At 40.5% G+C, this 18427-nt stretch overlaps 2 protein-coding genes across 3 annotated transcripts in view; both read right to left on the bottom strand.

Moving 5' to 3' along the window:
- Nucleotides 1-11112: 11112 nt before the first annotated feature.
- The window catches only part of LOC102147741 (putative KRAB domain-containing protein ZNF788), a 34950-nt gene continuing 27635 nt past the window's right edge, over nt 11113-18427 (bottom strand). The window contains exons 2-5 of one of the 2 annotated variants that reach the window (XM_023646505.2): nt 18000-18062; nt 14588-14714; nt 14322-14382; nt 11113-13926 (exon numbers count right to left, since the gene is read on the bottom strand). In XM_023646505.2, the coding sequence (XP_023502273.1) occupies nt 14336-14382; nt 14588-14714; nt 18000-18062 (237 nt within the window). In that variant the 3' untranslated portion in view covers nt 11113-13926; nt 14322-14335. The remainder of the gene's footprint in view (nt 13927-14321; nt 14383-14587; nt 14715-17999; nt 18063-18427) is intronic. The other variant, XM_023646506.2, reaches the window with a different exon arrangement.
- LOC138915114 (zinc finger protein 709-like) lies at nt 12306-13784 on the bottom strand. The gene is made up of 2 exons (XM_070274998.1): nt 13190-13784; nt 12306-12976 (listed from the first exon to the last, which is right to left on the bottom strand). Exons 1-2 carry the CDS (start codon nt 13782-13784, stop codon nt 12306-12308), a joined length of 1266 nt encoding a protein of 421 aa, XP_070131099.1.

Genomic DNA, 18427 nt, shown 5'->3' with positions numbered 1-18427 from the left:
AAAATGCACACCCAAGTACACTGTATTCATTTAGACAAAGATCAAAGACAAAGTAAATACATTGAAAGATGCCAGAGGAGAAAGCAGATCTCAGTTATAGAAAAACAAAGATTAGATTCAATCAGACTTCTTTTCAGAAACCATAGAACCAAAAACAGAGTGGAGTAAAATATTTAAACCTTTAAAATTAAAAAACCACTCTCCTAGAATTCTGTGTCGAGCAAAATTATCCTTCGAAAGTAAAGAAAAAATAAGAAATTTCTGAGACAAAAACAGAGGGAGTTTGTCTTTAGTACATGTACTGTTAATAAAATGTTCAAAAATTCATCAGAAAGAATGTAAATGATAAAGGTGGAGGATCAGAAAAGGAATAAATGAAAGTAAATTATCTTTGATATTTCTTATAATTAATATAACTCAAGGCACTTTTTTAAAAATAGTAGCAACAATGTATTTGGTAATGAAAAGCTTATGGATAACTGAAATAAACAATGATGTCAGGAAGGTCATGGCCTTCTCTTTATTAAATAATTTTTTTAATTTAAAAATGTTAAATTTATATACAATAAAATTCACACTTTTTGGGGTACAGTTCTTTGAGTTTTGACAAATGCACGCAGTTGTGTTACCTCCACCATGAGCCAGGTACAGACCATTCTCCCCTCTCCAGAGCCCTGGGCTTCCCCTTTGTAGGTGCACCCTCCCCCACCCCTGACCCCTCGCCCCCACTAAGCTGGTCTCCTCCCTATGGGTTTGCCTTTTCCAGGATGTCAGAGAAATGGAATTGTACAGTATGGAGGCTTCCGGGTCTGGCTTCCTTCACTTAGCATCTTGAGATTCGTCTGCATTCCTCTCCATCGCTGACCAGTATTCCATGGAGTGTGGCTGAACCACACTTCCTTTGTTAGTCATCAACTGAAGGACGTGGGGATTGTTTCCGGTTTGGGGCAACTGTGAATGAAATTGCTGTAAACCTTCACTTTTAGGCTTTTTTGTGAACATAAGTTTTCATTTTGCTGGGGTGAATAAAGTCTTAGGAGTGCGACTGCTGGGTCATATGGTAGGTGTGTGTTTAACTTAGAAGAAATGGCCCAACTGTTTTCCAGAGAAGCTCGGGCGTTTTGCGCTCCCCCAGCAGGGTGCGAGTTCCACTTGCTCCTCATTGCCCGCAGCACTTGTACTGTCAGATTTTATTTTTTTAATTGAGGTTATGATAGTTTACAACATAGTGAAATTTCAGTGGTATATTATTTATCAGTCACCATATAGGTGCACCCCCTCACCCTTTGTGCCCTCCCCCCACCCCCTTCACCCTGGTAACCACTAAATAGTTCTCTTTGTCCATGTGTTTATCTTCCACATATGAGTGAAATCACACAGTGTCTGTCTTTCTCTGGCTTATTTCACTTAAAATAATACCCTCAAGGTCCATCCATGTTGCTGCAAATGGGATGAGTCTGTCATTTTTTATGGCTGAGTAGTATTCCATTCCATATATATACACCATATCTTCTTTACCCAATCATCAGTTGATGGGCACTGGGTTGCTTCCACATCTTGGCTATTGTGAATAATGCTGCAGTGAGCATAGGGGTGCACATGTCTCTTTGAATTGTTGATTTCAGGTTCTTTGCATTAATAGCCAGTAGTGGGATAGCTGGCTCATATGGTAGTTCTATTTTCAGTTTTTTGAGAAATCTCCATACTGTTTTCCATAGTGGCTGCACCAATTTGCACTCCTGCCAGCAGTGTATGAGGCTTCTCTTTTCTCCACACCCTCTCCAACATTTTTTATTTTTTGTGTTGGTGATTATAGCCATTCTCACAAGTGTAAGGTGATATCTTAGTGTAGTTTTGATTTGCATTTTCCCTAAATGCAACCAAGGTGTCAGGACCGCATACAGTGTGTAGGGCAATGGCCCATCACAGTTTGTGAGCCCCTTTATTCAATATATGTCCTGAACATGAGATGAGTGTCCACAACGGAGAATGTCATTAATGTAATGTCATACCTGGGACCCTGGCACAAGGTAGATGCAGTTCAGATTTAAGAACAGGCCAAATTCAGCTGTTCAAAGTAGAAACCCTGGGGATAATCACTTCTTCCTAAGTAGGTTTCTTACAATAGTGTTCAGTCCTTGAAGGTTCTGTTCAGTTTGCACTGGGCCATGTTATCTAATTTAACTAAGGGGTAGGGACCATGGAGTCCCATTTTGGGAAGCCAGTTTGGAAGGAGTGAAGACTTGATTTAACTGAATTTTAATTTATGAATTATGGATTCAGAGCTTTCCTGCTCACGGTGGGATATTTTGGGACAATGGGTCCTGACTGGGAGGCCTGGCAAAGAGTTCTCATGGTTCAGGTGAAGTATAGCAATCCGGCCTCTGCGTTATACTCAGTAACTTCCCTGAGATCACGGGTCCTTTGCTTAAATTTACTGAGACCCCAGCCAGGTGTAACTGTAATTTGAGACCCAGCATTGAGTAACTGCGTGAAGTGTTGTGAATTATTGCATCACAGGAGATGGGAACATGATTCAAAACCTATGTTTTGGAGGCTCAAAAGCCAAGGAGCACTCTTTTATCATTGTTGTTGTGAAAATTCTTTTAGTGTATTTTGGATTTCCATTTGGGTCACATTGTGGACCTTCTTTCAGTGCCTTTTTCCTCTTGCTCCCTTTCTGCTGTCCTTCCCTGTTCTGTATTTCAGGTCACTGGATATACTTTGGGGCATGAGGTGTCCTCTGTACCCTGGTATTTATACATTGTTCTTCCAGAGGGCCTCACATCAGTGCCGTCAGAGTTATGATCCTCCAGCACAACAACCAGTTGGTTCATAAAGTTTAAAGACTGCAGGCTTAAATCCAGTTTGCTTAATCCCTTGGCTGTGTCACACAGGTGCCATAACTGTTGTCCCCTATGCTGCCAAAGGTCAGGGTCTTTGTGGCAGTAGAGGCAGGGGCAGCAGCAGAGGCACTGAAGGGGCCTGGTGAGCCCTCTGGTGTTAGGAGTGTGGACACCACACTCCGTCTACTGGCTGCCTTTCCCTGTCTCTTCTCTTTCCTCTGCAATAACTGCTCTTTAAGGAGTGACCATCTGATGGGCTCAACTCATTCACAAGGCAGTTATTCCGCTAACCCCCAAGACACACCCCAAATATGAGGACAAACACAGCCTCAGTCACACTTTCATTCTAAACACACAGTTTCCACCAAAGACACTGACCCAGAACCACTGTAATGACGGCCCATTCTCATCCTCCTGCTCCCAAAGGACAAGGAATTATGGAAACTGCCAACTCAGAGTCCTCTGTACACAGAACCCAGGCTTGGTGGGGTCAACAATGCAACACAGGGCAGCACGGCGCACAGGAGGAGCTGCCCAGCAAGCAGCAGCCCACAGTGCAGGAGCCTCCAGGCTTTCTCATCACCCTGTCCAGGTAAGAAGGCCCAGGGGAAAAGGGAGGGCGAGGCTTCAGTTTTCCATAGTTAAATATGTAGATCCCTAAGACATTACAAGAACAAAGAAGGGTAAGAAAAATAGGCATTTGCACGGGCGTGTTTTTACGTAAAGAAACACCAACAGGATGGTGAAGCAGTGATCAAAACTGGTCATGAGAGGGAGGTTGGAGTCAGAGCAGAGGAGTGGGGCAGGACTTGCAGGCGGGGAGTCTCTTTAAGTGAATTTCCTCTCTTAGGAATTGTTTTAACCTTCACATGCATTATTCATTTAACATAAGGAGAGAAATTTATACACACATATTTTCCTAGGCTTAATCATTATTTTTACTTAACTTTTGCTTCTTAAAATTAAATTTTACTTTTCTACATAGGAAACCACTCCAAGACTTAATCCTTTAAACACCTTCCTATGACTCCCATGACCAGTGGAGATCACAGGGTGACAGAAGCTGTGGCAGAGCCACCAGGGACCATTTAGGGCAGATGACCTACAATTCCCAGTGAGGCCTGAGAAAAGGGACTTCCATGCTTGTGCATCGCCCCACCCACCTGTCCCAGTGGCTCCCCTGATTGGACAGTTTCTACATGCCACGCCCCCTCAACCCTGAGTGGCAGTGAGCAGGAAGACGCCTGGCTCAGCTGAACCAGCTTCAGCCAGTGGGTCCTGACCTGTCACCACCTGAATTATTTACATTTAAAGAGAATTTTTTCCAGGCCTGGGTCTGACCCTGTTGTTTACCCCACCTCTTTATGAATGCGTGGTAACAGGTGTGATGGGGAATTCCTGATTCAGTTTCAAGAAGGAGCAAGTACAGACAAGAAGCTGGCCCAGGCCAGGGCACACGGGAACAAGCCCCTGTAGGGCTCAGGGGCATGGGGTAAGAGACTGCGATGCCACTCATGGAACCCTAACCCTTGTTTAGAAACGCAGACACTTAAATGTGACCTCACCATCTGTAATAAAGAATGTGGCTCCATTTTGACTTTTTCTCCTTCCCAGCGTTCAGCCTTCCACCCTTCCCCACCCTACCGCTACTCGTTTGGTTCTTAACATAAAGAATCCCAGGACCCGTGGCTCCGGTGGGAAGAAGGAACCTGGCAGCCCTAGCTGGGTGCAGGGACTCTTTTCAGACCGACCACAAGCTGTGAGATGTGTTCATTAAATTCTCGAGTTTATGTTTTACACTGGAAGGACATTTATTTTCGATCACTTTTTGCCTTTGTCCCTAGAGAAGTTCGAAATGTAAATGCCTATAATATCCCTAAGGCAATTGATTCCTAATGTCACTGATATAAGAAAACTAAATTGTTATGTAAATATGGTATGCACCTAGAAACTTTTCCCCCCAGCTTTACTGACATACAATTGACTAATAATAGTGTCTATATTTAAACATTTCAACCTGATGACTTGATATGTGTAAACTAGGACAGTGGATTAAGCATTTTCATCACAGACACACAAAGTAAGTATGTCAGGTGATGGATGTGTTAATTAACCTGGAAATTCTAAGAAGCCTAAGAGAGTGGATTGTGAAACTCTTTCTGCATTGCAAAGCTCTTAATGCATTTATTTACATAAATGAACAGCTTTATTGAGATATAATCTATGCACAGTCATGCCCCACATAATGAAGTTTAGGTCAACGACTGGCTTACACCACAGTGGTCCCATAAGATTAGTACCATAGTACTAATCCATACTACACAAGTCCTAATTCCCTCTTATTTTCCCATTATTGCTCTTGGTGTCATATCTGACATATTTTTGCCAAATCCAATGTCAGGAGTTTTTTCTATGTTTTATATACTTTTGTTATACTTTTACTCTCATCTTTAATTCTTTGGTAAGTCATTGTATGTTGTGTGTTTTAAGGATATAATCTCCTTCTTTTGCCTATGGCTGTCCAGTTGGCCCATCGCTAATTTATGAAAAGAATATTCTTTCCTCACTTTTGGTACTTTTGTCAAAGAACTGTTGACCATAAATGTGGGGGTTTACTTCTCAAATCTCAATCTTCCACAAATTTCTATGTCTATCCCTGTGTCAGTACCACACTATCTGGATTACTTTTGTTTTGAAACCCAGAAATGGTAGTCCTGTTACTTTGTGTTTCTTTTTCCAGATTGGTTTGGCTATTCTGGTTCCCTTGCAATTCCATAGAATTTATGAAACAGGTCGCAAGTTTCTACGAAGTGTACAGCTGAGATTATGATAGGATTGCCTGGAATCTCCAGATGACTGTGTGCAGCCGTGCCAGCTCAACAATGTTAAGTCCTGAAAATCATGAAACTAGGATATTTTCCCATTTATTTATACATTTCCTAATTTCTTTTGACCATTTTTGTAGTTTTCAGTGCATCATTTTGGGCTTTGGGTTTAGTTTGTTGTTCTTTTTCTAGTTCCCTTGTTAACTTGGTATCTTTTTTTAATACAGATGTTTATTGCTATAAACTTCTCTCTTATGACCCCATATGCTGCATACAAGTGTCCCTGTATTTTTCTTCCTGGCGTCTTTGGGTTTCCCTAGAAAGTCAATCTTAAGTAGTCTGTGTCTTGCAATCCTGTTTTAACCCAGTTTTTATACTGGAGCCCTGTTGATATGTGGGAAGGTATTAGGATGGGAAAATGGTCTTCTTGCTATGACTAAACCTGTAAAGTTTTTATGGGACAGAATCCCTGAGCTATGAACTTGAGAACAAATTCTTAGCATTTATTCCTCCCCTTTTGTCAGACAGAAATCCTGAAGGGCCTGGGAGTTGTCTGACTGCTCTTTCCCCAATCAGATAAGGTTTTGTCAAATTAGATCTGAGGGATGGCCTAAGTTACAGAGCACAGAATGTTGTGTGTTACATAAAAATGTTTTCTCACCATTTCCTGCATGAAGCATAAGACCATTTTTTCCAGTTTTCACAATAAGAACTTCCTTGGGCTCTGGTGGAAAACGACATACATTTGGGGGGTTCCCTAAGACTGGAGTCCCTAAAAGTTTTTTTTTAAAGACTTTATTTTTTTTCCTTTTTCTCCCCAAAGCCCCCGGTACATAGTTGCATATTCTCCGCTGTGGGTCCCTCTAGTTGTGGCATGTGGGACGCCGCCTCAGCGTGGTTTGATGAGCAGTGCCATGTCCGCGCCCAGGATTCGAACCAACAAAACACTGGGCCGCCTGCAGCGGAGCACGCGAACTTACGGGGCCAGCACATGGAGTCCCTAAAACTTTTGAATCTCAAGCTAGTCTAAGCTGGGTCTCCAGGAAATTCATCCAGAACAGTCGATGTGTTCCTAGAGGTTGCTGGCTCCTGTGGTTTTTGTGCAGGTTAGTGGTAATACTCTGTATTTGCTGGTCTCGCATTTGGGGAGCGTTGGTTTGCCCTGAATCTCAAATCTCTCTTGGTTCTAAGAAGAGGTGTTGCTTTTCAGGCTGTTCTGTTTTTTTCTTGTTGTGAAGATCAGATGATCACTCAGAGCTCTTTACATATCAGAACAGAAACCATCCATTCACTTCCATTGCTGTATTTTCCCTTGTGACACTATTCTATTTTCATTTGTTGATTCTACTAGAGCCACGTAGGTGGTCTAGTTTTTCTCTTGTGACTAATGCATCTAAAAACATTATCATACTGGAATCTCTCTGTATTCGGAGTTCATTTCCTCATGTCATAAAAATTCCCTAAATTCCCTAACCTGGGGCCGGCCTCGTGGCCCAGTGGTTAAGTTCACCTGCTCTACTTCAGCGGCCCAGGGTTTCACCGGTTTGGATCCTGGGCACGGACGTGGCACTGCCCATCAGGTCATGCTGAGGCAGCGTCCCACATGCCACAACTAGGAGGAGTCACAACTGAAAATACACAACTATGTGCTGGGAGGCTTTGGGGAGAAAAAAGGAAAAATAAAATTAAAAAAAGAAATTCCCTACCCTGAATACCTGTCACCCAAAAGACACTTTCCATTGGTTACTTCTGTTTTATCATTGCCCTTTTGGGGGCAGGATTAACACCTTACCTAAAATAGGATTGGATGCAAAGACTATGTTGCCAGAGGCATCAAGTTAATAGAAACATGTTTAATACTCACAGGTACTTTCTCAGGAGAGCAGGGCAAGGCTAAGCAGGTTGCGTTGGCTTGTACAAGGGAGAATGGCCAGAACTTTTAATGTGTGTGGGGGTAGAGGCTGCAGGCTTTCAAAATTTGACCCTCCTAACCATTGGCACCAAAAGAAAAGGGGCATGTGTCAACCACACTGACTTATTTACCCATTGTCACACTGTGGGCCAGACAGGGTGAGCAGGTACCTAAAGCTGATGAACACTCAAATGGTAAAAATGAGGTCGGTGTCTTTATTAAAGTTCATTCCTGAGGCTTACTGACTGAATGACCTATCTCATTACATGAACTGGAATATTAATTGAAAAGTCATGTGAAAGCACAAGAAATTAGAATTAGGATCACAAAGCCTCAGAAACTATTTGAATCCAGTTATCCAAGGCTGTTGGAGAGATCCCGGAAAGTGTGTCAGTGTGGCTCCAAAACTCTTCAAATATTCTAGTAGCGTTAATTTGTTGTGTTCTTGATGGTCCCCTGCCCGTGCAGCCTGCCCACATGCAGCAAGCAGCACTTTTAGGGAACAGAGCTCTCCCTGGCTGGTTAATAAATAGTCCAAACCCAAGTAGTCATCAGCTACATGGCTGCCAGGGGGTTTTCCTTCAGGGAAAACATCTCAAACACTAGCTGTGTCTGTTGCAAGTATTTTCAGTGTTCTGGACAGTTCTTGATTGGCATTTAGGATGTGTTTGTTGAGTGACATCACGTGTGCCGAGGTCAGTACCAGTGACTCCCATGACAAGGAGCATGGTAATGGTAGGAAAACAGCACATTTGTGCTGAATGGAGGGAAGGGGTTTTGAAGGCAGGTGCCTAAAATGAAATACTAACACACAGGGCACAGACTACAGGCGATGTAGGAGGAAGACCCAGGAGTGGGATATGAGAGTGGTGGCCAGGGGGCACGATTACAGTAAACCAAAGACCTGTAGGAGTGACCGTTCTGACATTCATGTCTAGTATAGAAAGGCTCTACTCACAAGGAGCCAGTAACTCTGATGATCAGAACAAAGTCATAAGCCCCACAGTCTGGGGATTGAATGTAACTCCAACAGCAGGAACATCTATTTAGAAGAGAGCAAGGTTTGTCTAAGTAAGCCTCAGCCATCCTAAGAGCGCTGCAGCCTGGGTCGTGAGAGGTACAAGATCCATTGAATGCCTTTCTCAAGAGCCCATCGTTTTATATTTTGAGACATTAGTTGGTAATATCAATAATTTCCAGTGTCTTGGTGAGTCCTTGATTCTGGCTTCAGAAATTACAGGAGTAATTTGTCTATAAAAGGTCCTACCATAGTCTGAGCGTAGCAAGCAGCCCAGCAGAGGGGGTGCGCAGCCCGACAAAGTCCATCTGCCATCAGCTGTAGGGACCCCTCCTCCACCTGAACTTAACACGCATGGATTATATTACCCGTGACACGTTTTTTTCACACCAAGTGCATTGGTCACTGACTAAGTTCTCCATAGTAGGAGGGGGAGTCCTTCAAATTTTGCCTATATCTTTAGGTTAGAGGCCTCTTAAAGATTTTGTGTTACAGGGGCCCCTGGGCCAAGATTAATGCCATTAGGTCTGAGATGGCAGTATGTGTCTCAGAAATCTGAGTGAATTTATCACCCTGAGCAATGAAATAAGCCCCTGCAGACTGAGGTGTAACGTGTGCAGAGCAAGGATTTGATTTGTACTTGGGTATGTGAGGCAAGCTATCCCAGAGTTCTTGATGGCACAGGACGTGACCTTGGGTAAGGAGGTGTTGCTACTGGTGGGATGAGACAGCTAGATCAGTGGCAGTGGGCAAAGAATCTATAAAATTGTGCAGATGAGTCTGATTCTTGGCCAGGGGATTCTCTATAGCTGGCACAATTACCTGGCCTTTGACTAATCCATCCGATCCAGTCTGTGATCAGGGAGGGCCTGTTTGCTCTGATCCACAGCTCCATAGTGGACCCCATCATGTGCGGTGGAGCACACTGTGCATAAAGTATAAGAACTCCCGGGTCATTCATGTGCTCCTAAGTCACTGCCAAAGTGGCCAATGTGTCTAAAAAGGAGGGGCCCTCCTCCATCAATCAGAGAAGAGGGGAACACACTCCCTCCTGTAGGGTGATATGCCAGAAGCGCCATTTTTGGCTCTATGCTGTAAGTACCCATCTCTTCAATGACGAGGCCTCTGGTTACCTAACTTGAGGGGTCCTGCATTCACGACCCAAGGCAAAAAGGGAAGCTGGGGGCTGGCCCCGTTGCAGAGTGGTTAGGTTCGTGTGCTCCGCTGCAGGCGGCCCAGTGTTTCGTTGGTTCGAATCCTGGGCGCGGACATGGCACTGCTCATCAAACCACGCTGAGGCAGCGTCCCACATGCCACAACTGGAAGGACCCACAACAAAGAATATACAACTATGTACGAGGGGGCTTTGGGGAGAAAAAGGAAAAAAAATAAAATCTTTAAAAAAAAAGAAAAAAAAAAAAAGGGAAGCTGGCTGTGGAGGATCATCCGCTCAGGCCCTGGGACAGCATCCATTTACAAAAAGACTCCATTAGAGGCTTCTCTAATTGTGTGCAGCACTGGATGAGAAGTTTCTGGTAGAATGCCTTGGGCAATTGATGTCCACTGTGGGAGGTCTGGAGCTCTTGGACGCATACTGGGAGGCTGCTACAACCTCTATGGGAGAGGGGCATGGGATGGAGACTCGAGTGGAGGGACTTAATCTGAGAAATTCTAGAGCCATTCGTTTCCTCATTCAAAGTCAGTCACTTTTAAGTAGCTGAACAAATAAGCAGAGCTGATAAATCTGGAACAGCTGTTGTTCATAGAATGTGCCCATGACATGGGTTCTATCACTGTTTCTGTGACCCTCTCAGCCCACAGGCCCCTGGCATTGTCTCAGGGGAATTTTCCAAAGTGGGATCTGCATGGATTTCTGAAGATGTCTCCAGATACTCAGGCACAAGTAGGCTTGAGGAGGGAAATGAAGAGCTGGAAATGCTCTATGGATAATAAGGGAAAGAACTGATGCTGAGGCACACGAATGAGGATGTCCCCAGACAGATCTCACTTGAGAGACGCCTTTTTGTTTCAGAACCACAGTATTTCTACAGACCTGTCCAGGAGCCTGATTTAAACTCAAGGACAGAGTCTGGGAGCCCTCTCACTTCACTCCTGTTCTGAGAATGAGCTGAGGGCAGGTGCAGCCCTACGGTGTGTTTCATCCAGTTAAGACAGGGTTGCAAGAAAGGCCTGTTGAGGACTGAGTCCTTCTTCTCAGTCCTGCAATCTTCCCAAGAAGGATGCTGCAGGCTAGAAAGAAGTGCTGAATGCATAAGAATCAAGGGTCAGAAGAGTTTAACATTCTCCTAACATATGAAAGTGATTCCATTATTCATTTTCTATTAACTATATAAATACATAAAATTATGTATACTTCTGAATTTTCACAAATGTATAGTAATCCTGCCACCAAAAAATGGAAAATGTGCCATCATCAAAAAGAACCCTCTTGTGGTGCCCATTTGAACGACACTCCTGCAATACATAAGTTAACATTAAAACAAGGAAGACTGGTAATTAATTTTGCTCTTTATTAAACAATATACACAATGGATTAGGCATATCCAGGAACTGCAATACAAGGACAGTAAGAAAATGCCAACAAACTGTCATTTTTGAATGGCCTCTAAATACAGAAAAACGAATATTTATAAAAAAGTTGAAGAGAAAATATTATTAGTTGATTTAAGGAAAAACCAATACTTAGTAATCTTATATACTGTTGGTGAAGGATGACTTGCAGAATTATCTCACATCAATATTCATTTCTGAAAGTTCTTAATAGAAATCCACAATCAAATGTTGCACTTTAAGAAAGATGCTTGGTAAACACAATATATTTACAAACTTCATAACAACTCTGTCATGTTTTCTAGAACAGCCTACACAAATTAATTTCCATGAAGCTTATATGACTTATATTTATATTTCTTTTTGGTGAGAATTTCACATATAATGGTGTAAGACATTTGAAGACTTTCCCATATTGTTTACATTCAGTGCTTTTTTTTTTTTTTTTTTGAGGAAGATTAGCCCTGAGGTAACTACTGCCAGTCCTCCTCTTTTTGCTAAGGAAGCCTGGCCCTGAGCTGACATCCGTGCCCATCTTCCTCTACTTTCTATGTGGGACGCCTACCACAGCACGGTGTGCCAAGTGGTGCCATGTCCACACCTGGGATCCAAACTGGCGAACCCCGGGCCACCAAGAAGTGGAACATGCGAACTTAACCGCTGTGCCACCAGACCGGCCCCCATTCAAGACATTTTAATCAACTGACTCTTTATGCCTTCACTAAGAACTGGGATGACAAAAGGCTTTCCCACATTCATTACATATGTTGTTTCCTCTAGCGTGCATTCTCCCACATCCTCAAAAGTTTGCATGAAAAATAAAGGTTTTCCCACTTTCCTATCATTCATAGGTTTCTCTCCAGCATGAGTTCTTTCATATCTTCAAAGAGAACTGGAAAACCAAATGCTTCACTACATTTTGCACATTCATATGGTTTCTATCCAGTATGATTTCTTTTATGTATTTAGAAGCTTTGATGCGAACTGAAGGCTTTCCCATGTTCTTTACATGCATAGGTTTTCTCTCTAGGGTGACTTCTTTCATGTCTTTGAAGTAATCTGGGATACGTGAATGCTTCCTCACATTCCTTATATTTATGAGGACTAGCTCCTGTGTGAATCATGCTGTGTGATCAAAGGCTTGAGGGATCTGTAAAGGCTTTCCCACAATCCTTACATTCATAGGGTTTCTCTCCAGTGTGAGTTCGTTCATATTTTCGAAGATAACTGGAACAAGTGAATGCTTTACTGCATTTTTTACATTCATAGGGTTTCTCTCCAGTATGAGTTCTTTCATGACTTCGAAGATAACTGGAAGAAGTGAATGCTTTACTGCATTTTTTGCATTCATAGGGTTTCTCTCCAGTATGAGTTCTTTCATGACTTCGAAGATAACTGGAAGAAGTGAATGCTTTACTGCATTTTTTGCATTCATAGGGTTTCTCTCCAGTATGAATTCTTTCATGACTTCGAAGATAACTGGAAGTAGTGAATGCTTTACTGCACTTTTTACATTCATAGCGTTTCTCTCTAGTATGAGTTCTTTCATGTTTTCGAAGAGCAGTGGAAGAAGTGAATGCTTTACTGAATTCTTTACATTCATAGGGTTTGTCTCCAGTGTGACTCCTTTCATGTACTTGAAATACACTGAAAGAAATGAATAGTTTCTCACATTTCTTATATTTATAAGGTCCATCTCCAGTGTGAAAAATCATGTGTGATCGAAGCCTTGAGGGAGATATAAAGGCTTTCCCACATTCCTTACATTCATAGGGTTTCTCTCCAGTATGAGGTCTTTCATGCCCTCAAAGAGAACTGGGAAAACAGAATACTTTACTGCATTTTATACATTCATAGAGTTTCTCTCTAGTTTGAATCCTTTCATGTATTTGGAAAACTCGAAGAGAAATAAAAGCATTATCACATTTGTCACATCCAAAGGGTGTCCCTCTTGTGTGAATTCTTTTGTGTTTTTTTAACTTAGTGTGCAAAGGGAAGGCTTTCCCACATTCTCTACATCCATAGGGTTTCTCTCCAGTGTGGCTGCTTTCATGTATCTGAAATGAACTGGGATGAATGAAAACTTTTCCACATTCCCTACATTTATAATGTCTATCTCCACTGTGAGTGATCATGTGTACTCGAAGGTTTCTGAGAGCAATAAAGCTTTTCCCACATTCCTTGCAGTTATAGGGTTTCTTTCCACTGAGTTGTCTTTCACGCATTCGAAGAGTTCTGGGATGTCTGAATGCTTGACCACAATTTTTACATTCATAGGGTTTCTCTCCAGTGTGACTCCTTTCATGTATTTGGAATGCACTAGGAGAAACAAATACTTTCTTACATTCCTTACATTTATAAGCTCCATCTTCAGTGTGAAAGATCATGTGTGATCCAAGGTTGATGCGAGCAGTAAAGGCTTTCCCACATTCTTCACATTCATAGGGTTTCTCTCCAGTATGAGTTCTTTCATGCCTTCGAGGAACACTGGGAAAAGTGAAAGCTTTCCCACATTCCTTACATTTATATGGCTTTTCTCCATATTCTTGATAGTCATATGGTTTGCATTCAGTAAGACAGCTAATGCAGCATTTCATGGATGAATGATGCATGAAGACTTTTCCACATGGACTATATTTATACGGTATCGCTACAGTAGTTTTCTTCTTCAGATCAAGATTTGGAATATTGCTGAGGTTTTCTCCACATTGACTGCCCTCTTCATTTTCACAGAGTTTCAGTATCATACACTTTCTGTAAAAAATGAGAAGCACATTATTAATGATTCCTTTATTAACGATGTTATATTTGTTATATTTATTATAATTTGCAGGAAAAGTTAAGGTTTTCTATCTGTCTTGTCTGAATTCTCGGAAATTGAATATACTGAATGCTCTACAAGAGGATCTCACACTTGCTATTATCCAGTGATATTCACATCCAGGGTTTATTAAAACTGTTTCCAAGTGAATTATTCTGCAAAAGTTGAACCTCTAGATCACATTTTAGAAAGTATATTTGGTGAAAATTTTCTAAGAATAGCTAAAATTGAAGCACAGCTTATTTGTTTTGTTTGCTTCTTTGTAAAATTTCATAACATACGAGGATTCTCACGTGAGACACTGCTTTCTATTCTGAGTGTGACTCACCTTTGTTTTCTCACTTAGTTACTGTACTGATCTTCAACATCATGATCTTCCCACGTTTTTCCTGAAATGCAGACCCAGAAAGTTGATTCCAACTTATTGGACATTGTAGAAAAAACTTTAGATTTGAAGACCATGATGAGCTATGACCATTTCTAGTTTATTTATCTATATCTTCCCTTTCCACATTCTACATCTTGGAACAATGATGATGGATAGGAAAGACTTTTTCTCTCATTGATGCAGTGAAGGAATGTCTGCATTCTTACCTACTGAGACCAAGTTCCAGAAGGTTTCCCACATCACATCTCTGTAGAGTTTCTTCTGTGAAGGATCCAGTAAAGGCCACTCCTCTGGGGTGAAGTTCACAGCCACGTCCTCAATGACCACTGAGTCCTAAAACACCACAAATGTGTGTAGAGCAGGATGCATAAGACTGAAAGTACTGGGGAGCTATACGCCAATTCTAGGAAGGTTATGTGTGACTCTGTCATCTCCAAACATTCCATGATGTGATCATCAAAAACTGTTTTTCTGTACACACTTCCTCATCAATTTAACAGCATCATGAACACTTGGAAATTATTTACACATTTTTACTGTGATCACATTTCATATTTCTCTGTAATGGGAGGGTCGGAAGCATGTTTGAAAATGACAGAGATGCCATGCAATGAAACAAATATTAAAATTATGAAACAAAAAAGAAAGAAAACAATATCTGTGAAGCCTAGGACAACACTCTTTTAACAAGGATTAAAATACACATAACGGAAATATCTGAAGGAAAACAAAGACAGAAAGTAAGGGAGGAAACAAGAAGTAATAATCAACAAAATAGCCTAAAGTTAATCATAGCCAGCAAACTGCACATTCCAGAAACTCAGAGAACAGTAAACATGATAAACTCAAGGGCACACCAAAGAATATCACATTCAAACCACAGAGAAATAAAAGACAGAGCATATATTGAAAATGACAAAGAAGACATTTCTGAATACATTCTCTGTCAAGCAAAATTATCCATCAAAAGTAAGGTAAAAATTAAGACTTTCTGAGACAAAATTTGAGCAAATTTGTCATGAGTGCACCCACTTTGAATGAAATGTTCAAAAATTTATCAGAAAGAATGTAAAAGATAAATGTAGAGGATTAAAAAAGAAAAAATGAAGGTAAAATATTTTTTATATATTTATAATTAATAGAACAGATAACTTTGTTTAAAACAATATTAGCAAAAATTTATTTGGTAATGAGAAGCTTAAGACAAGTGAAATAAATGACAGCAATGTCACAAGGAACAGGGAAGGGGAAATTGTGAACAGTTTGTTATGAAGTACTTGCATACAATGAAGTTGTATAAAGTTATCTGGCAGAAAATGTGGGTTAGTTACAAATGTGTACTGAAACCTCAAAGGCAACCACTAAAAGAGCTTTTTAAAAAATGTGTAATTGATATGCTAAGAGAAGGGAAACAAAAGAATCAGATAAAATGCTCTATTTCAGGCAGAGAATATGGGAAAAATGTGGAAGACAAAAAAAAAACAAACAAGAGTGATTAAAAAACAGTAACAGAGGTGCTAAATATTAATCCAGCTGTATCAAAAACCACTTTAGGGGCCGGCCTGGTGGTGCAGCGGTTAAGTTTGCACATTCCGCTTCAGCTGCCCGGGGTTCACCAGTTCAGATCCTAGGTGTGGACATGGCACTGCTTGGCAAGCCATGCTGTGGTAGGCATCCCACATATAAAGTAGAGGAAGATAGGCATGGATGTTAGCTCAGGGCTAATCTTCCTCAAAAAAAAAAAACACAAAAAAACTTTAATCAACAATGGTCTCAATAAAATTGAAGGATATCATAATATCAGATTTTAAAAAACAAACAATTATATACTGTCTACAAGACACCCATTTTCAATATAAAGACACAGACTGACGTAGTGTAAAGGGATGGAGAGAAATATCTCATGCCAACACAGGTCAAAAGAGAGCTGGCATAGGTATATGAATTATAGACAATGCAGAGATACAAGGGGTATTACATACTGATGAAGAAGTCTGTTCTCCAAGCAGGCACAGCCATCCTTCATGTGTATGTGTATGACAGAGGGCTAAAATACATAAGACAGGAGCTGACAGAATGCAAGCAGAAATAGATGAATCTAGTTCAACAGCTGGAGAATTCAACAACCTCTGGGGAAAAAAGGGACATCTTAACAAATTTCAAAGAACAGAAATCATAGAAAATATGCTCTCACGCCACCTAGGCATTCATATGGAGGTCAATAACAAGATAGTTGGAAACCCGCAAGTATGTGGAGATTCAACAATACATTTCTAAGTAATATGTAAGATGAAAAAAGTCTCAAGAAAATTGAAAACTTATTTTGAACTTAATGAAATGAAATGAAATTACAACATACAAAAGATACTTGGATGCAGCAAAAGCAGTGCCTAGAGGGAAATTTATGCCAGTGAACAAATATACTGGAAAAACCAGAGATCTACAGTCATTGATATAAGCATCTACCTTAAGAAGCAATACAAAAAAGAGCAAGCAAAGTCCAAAGTAAGCACAATAAATGAAATAACCAAAATTAAAAAGGAATCAATGTCATTGTGGGAAATCAATGGAGCAAATTAAAACAAATAAACCTGGTTCTTAGACAAGACTAATAAAATTGATAAACATCTAGTCAAGATAACAAAGAAAAGAGGGAGGACAGATATTACTACTACAAAAAAGGAAAGGAGGGGGAAATGAAAATCAAAAAGGATTTGATAAAATCCAACATTCATTTATGACAAACTAGTAATAGAGCAGAACTTCCACTTCTTGAGATGGAAGACCTTTATGAATCCGTTGCTAAATTCATATCATTTTTTTCCATATGGGATGATTGTCTTGGTGAAACATCTAAAAGAATTCACAACAAGAGAAACAACTCCTAGAATTAATAAAAAAGTACAGCAAGGCTGAAGGATATGTGAGTCAATGCTTTCCTTACAGACCCACACAAATATACTCAAGTGATCTTTGATAAAGAAGGAAAAGCAAAGCAGATGAAAAAGAAATTTTTTAAACAAATAGAAGTGGGAAAATGGATATCCACATGCAAACACGCACACAATGCGTGTAGACATAGGCCATACACCTTTCACAAAAACTAAGTCAAAACATGTCACAGATCTAAATGTAAAATGCCAAAGGAATAAACTCCTAGAAGATAACAGAGAAAATCTAGATGACTTCAGGTTGCAAGATGAATTTGTAGATACAAAACCGAAACCCAGGGTCTACCAAAAAAAAAACCAAAACAAAAATTTTACTTCATTAAAATTAAAACCTCCTGCTCTCAGAAAGACAGCGTTAAGAGAATAAAAACATAATTTACAGAGTAAGAGATATTCTTTGTAAAACGCTCATCAGATAAATGAATGGTATCAGAAATATCCAAAGAACTCTTAAAACTCAACAGCCAAAGAATAACAACCCAATTAGAAAATCGGGCAAAAGATCTAACAGACAGCTCACTGAAGAAGATATATAGACAGCAAAAGAGCAATATAAAAACATGCTTCACATCAAATGTCATTAGGAAATTACAAACAGGACAACAATGAGGTATCATTCAACACTTATTAAATGGGTGAAGTGCAAAACCCTCAGAGCATCAAATACCGGTAAAGATGCAAAGCTCCAGGTATCCTCACTCTTTGCTGGTGGACACGGAATTTGCTCCACCTACAGCAGAAGACAGGAAGTTTCTTTAAAAACAAAATACACTGTTGCTACCTAGAGTAAGATACCAAAATAAGGCTCTCGGGGATTTTTTCCAAATGAGTTGGAACCTTATGTCCACACAAAACCTACACAGGAATGTTTACAGGCACCTAATTTGTAATTGGCAAGAGAGAGTTTTAAGCAAGATGTCCTTCAAGAGTCAAATACACAAAAATAATCATTGGTGCATCCGTACAATGAAATACTGTGCAGTGATAAAAATAAATGAGGTATCAAGCCATGAAAACACATGGAGGAAACTTAAAAGCCTATTGTCAAGTAAAGAAGCCAACGTGGCAAGACTATGTAGTGCATGTAGTGTATGA

Source organism: Equus caballus, chromosome 7, assembly GCF_041296265.1.
Source record: "Equus caballus isolate H_3958 breed thoroughbred chromosome 7, TB-T2T, whole genome shotgun sequence".
NCBI classification, from domain to species: Eukaryota; Metazoa; Chordata; class Mammalia; order Perissodactyla; family Equidae; genus Equus; species Equus caballus.
This window is presented reverse-complemented; position numbering and strand designations above follow the sequence as displayed.

What these genes read in the sequence shown, in the direction of transcription:
- LOC138915114 (XM_070274998.1), bottom strand. Translation starts at nt 13,784, where the DNA reads ATGCATCATTCATCCATGAAATGCTGCATTAGCTGTCTTACTGAATGC. An exon ending in TGGAGAGAAACCCTATGGAT is followed by an intron (nt 12,977 to 13,189) that starts GTAGAGAATGTG and finishes GTTCTCTTTGAG; the next exon opens with GGCATGAAAGACCTCATACT.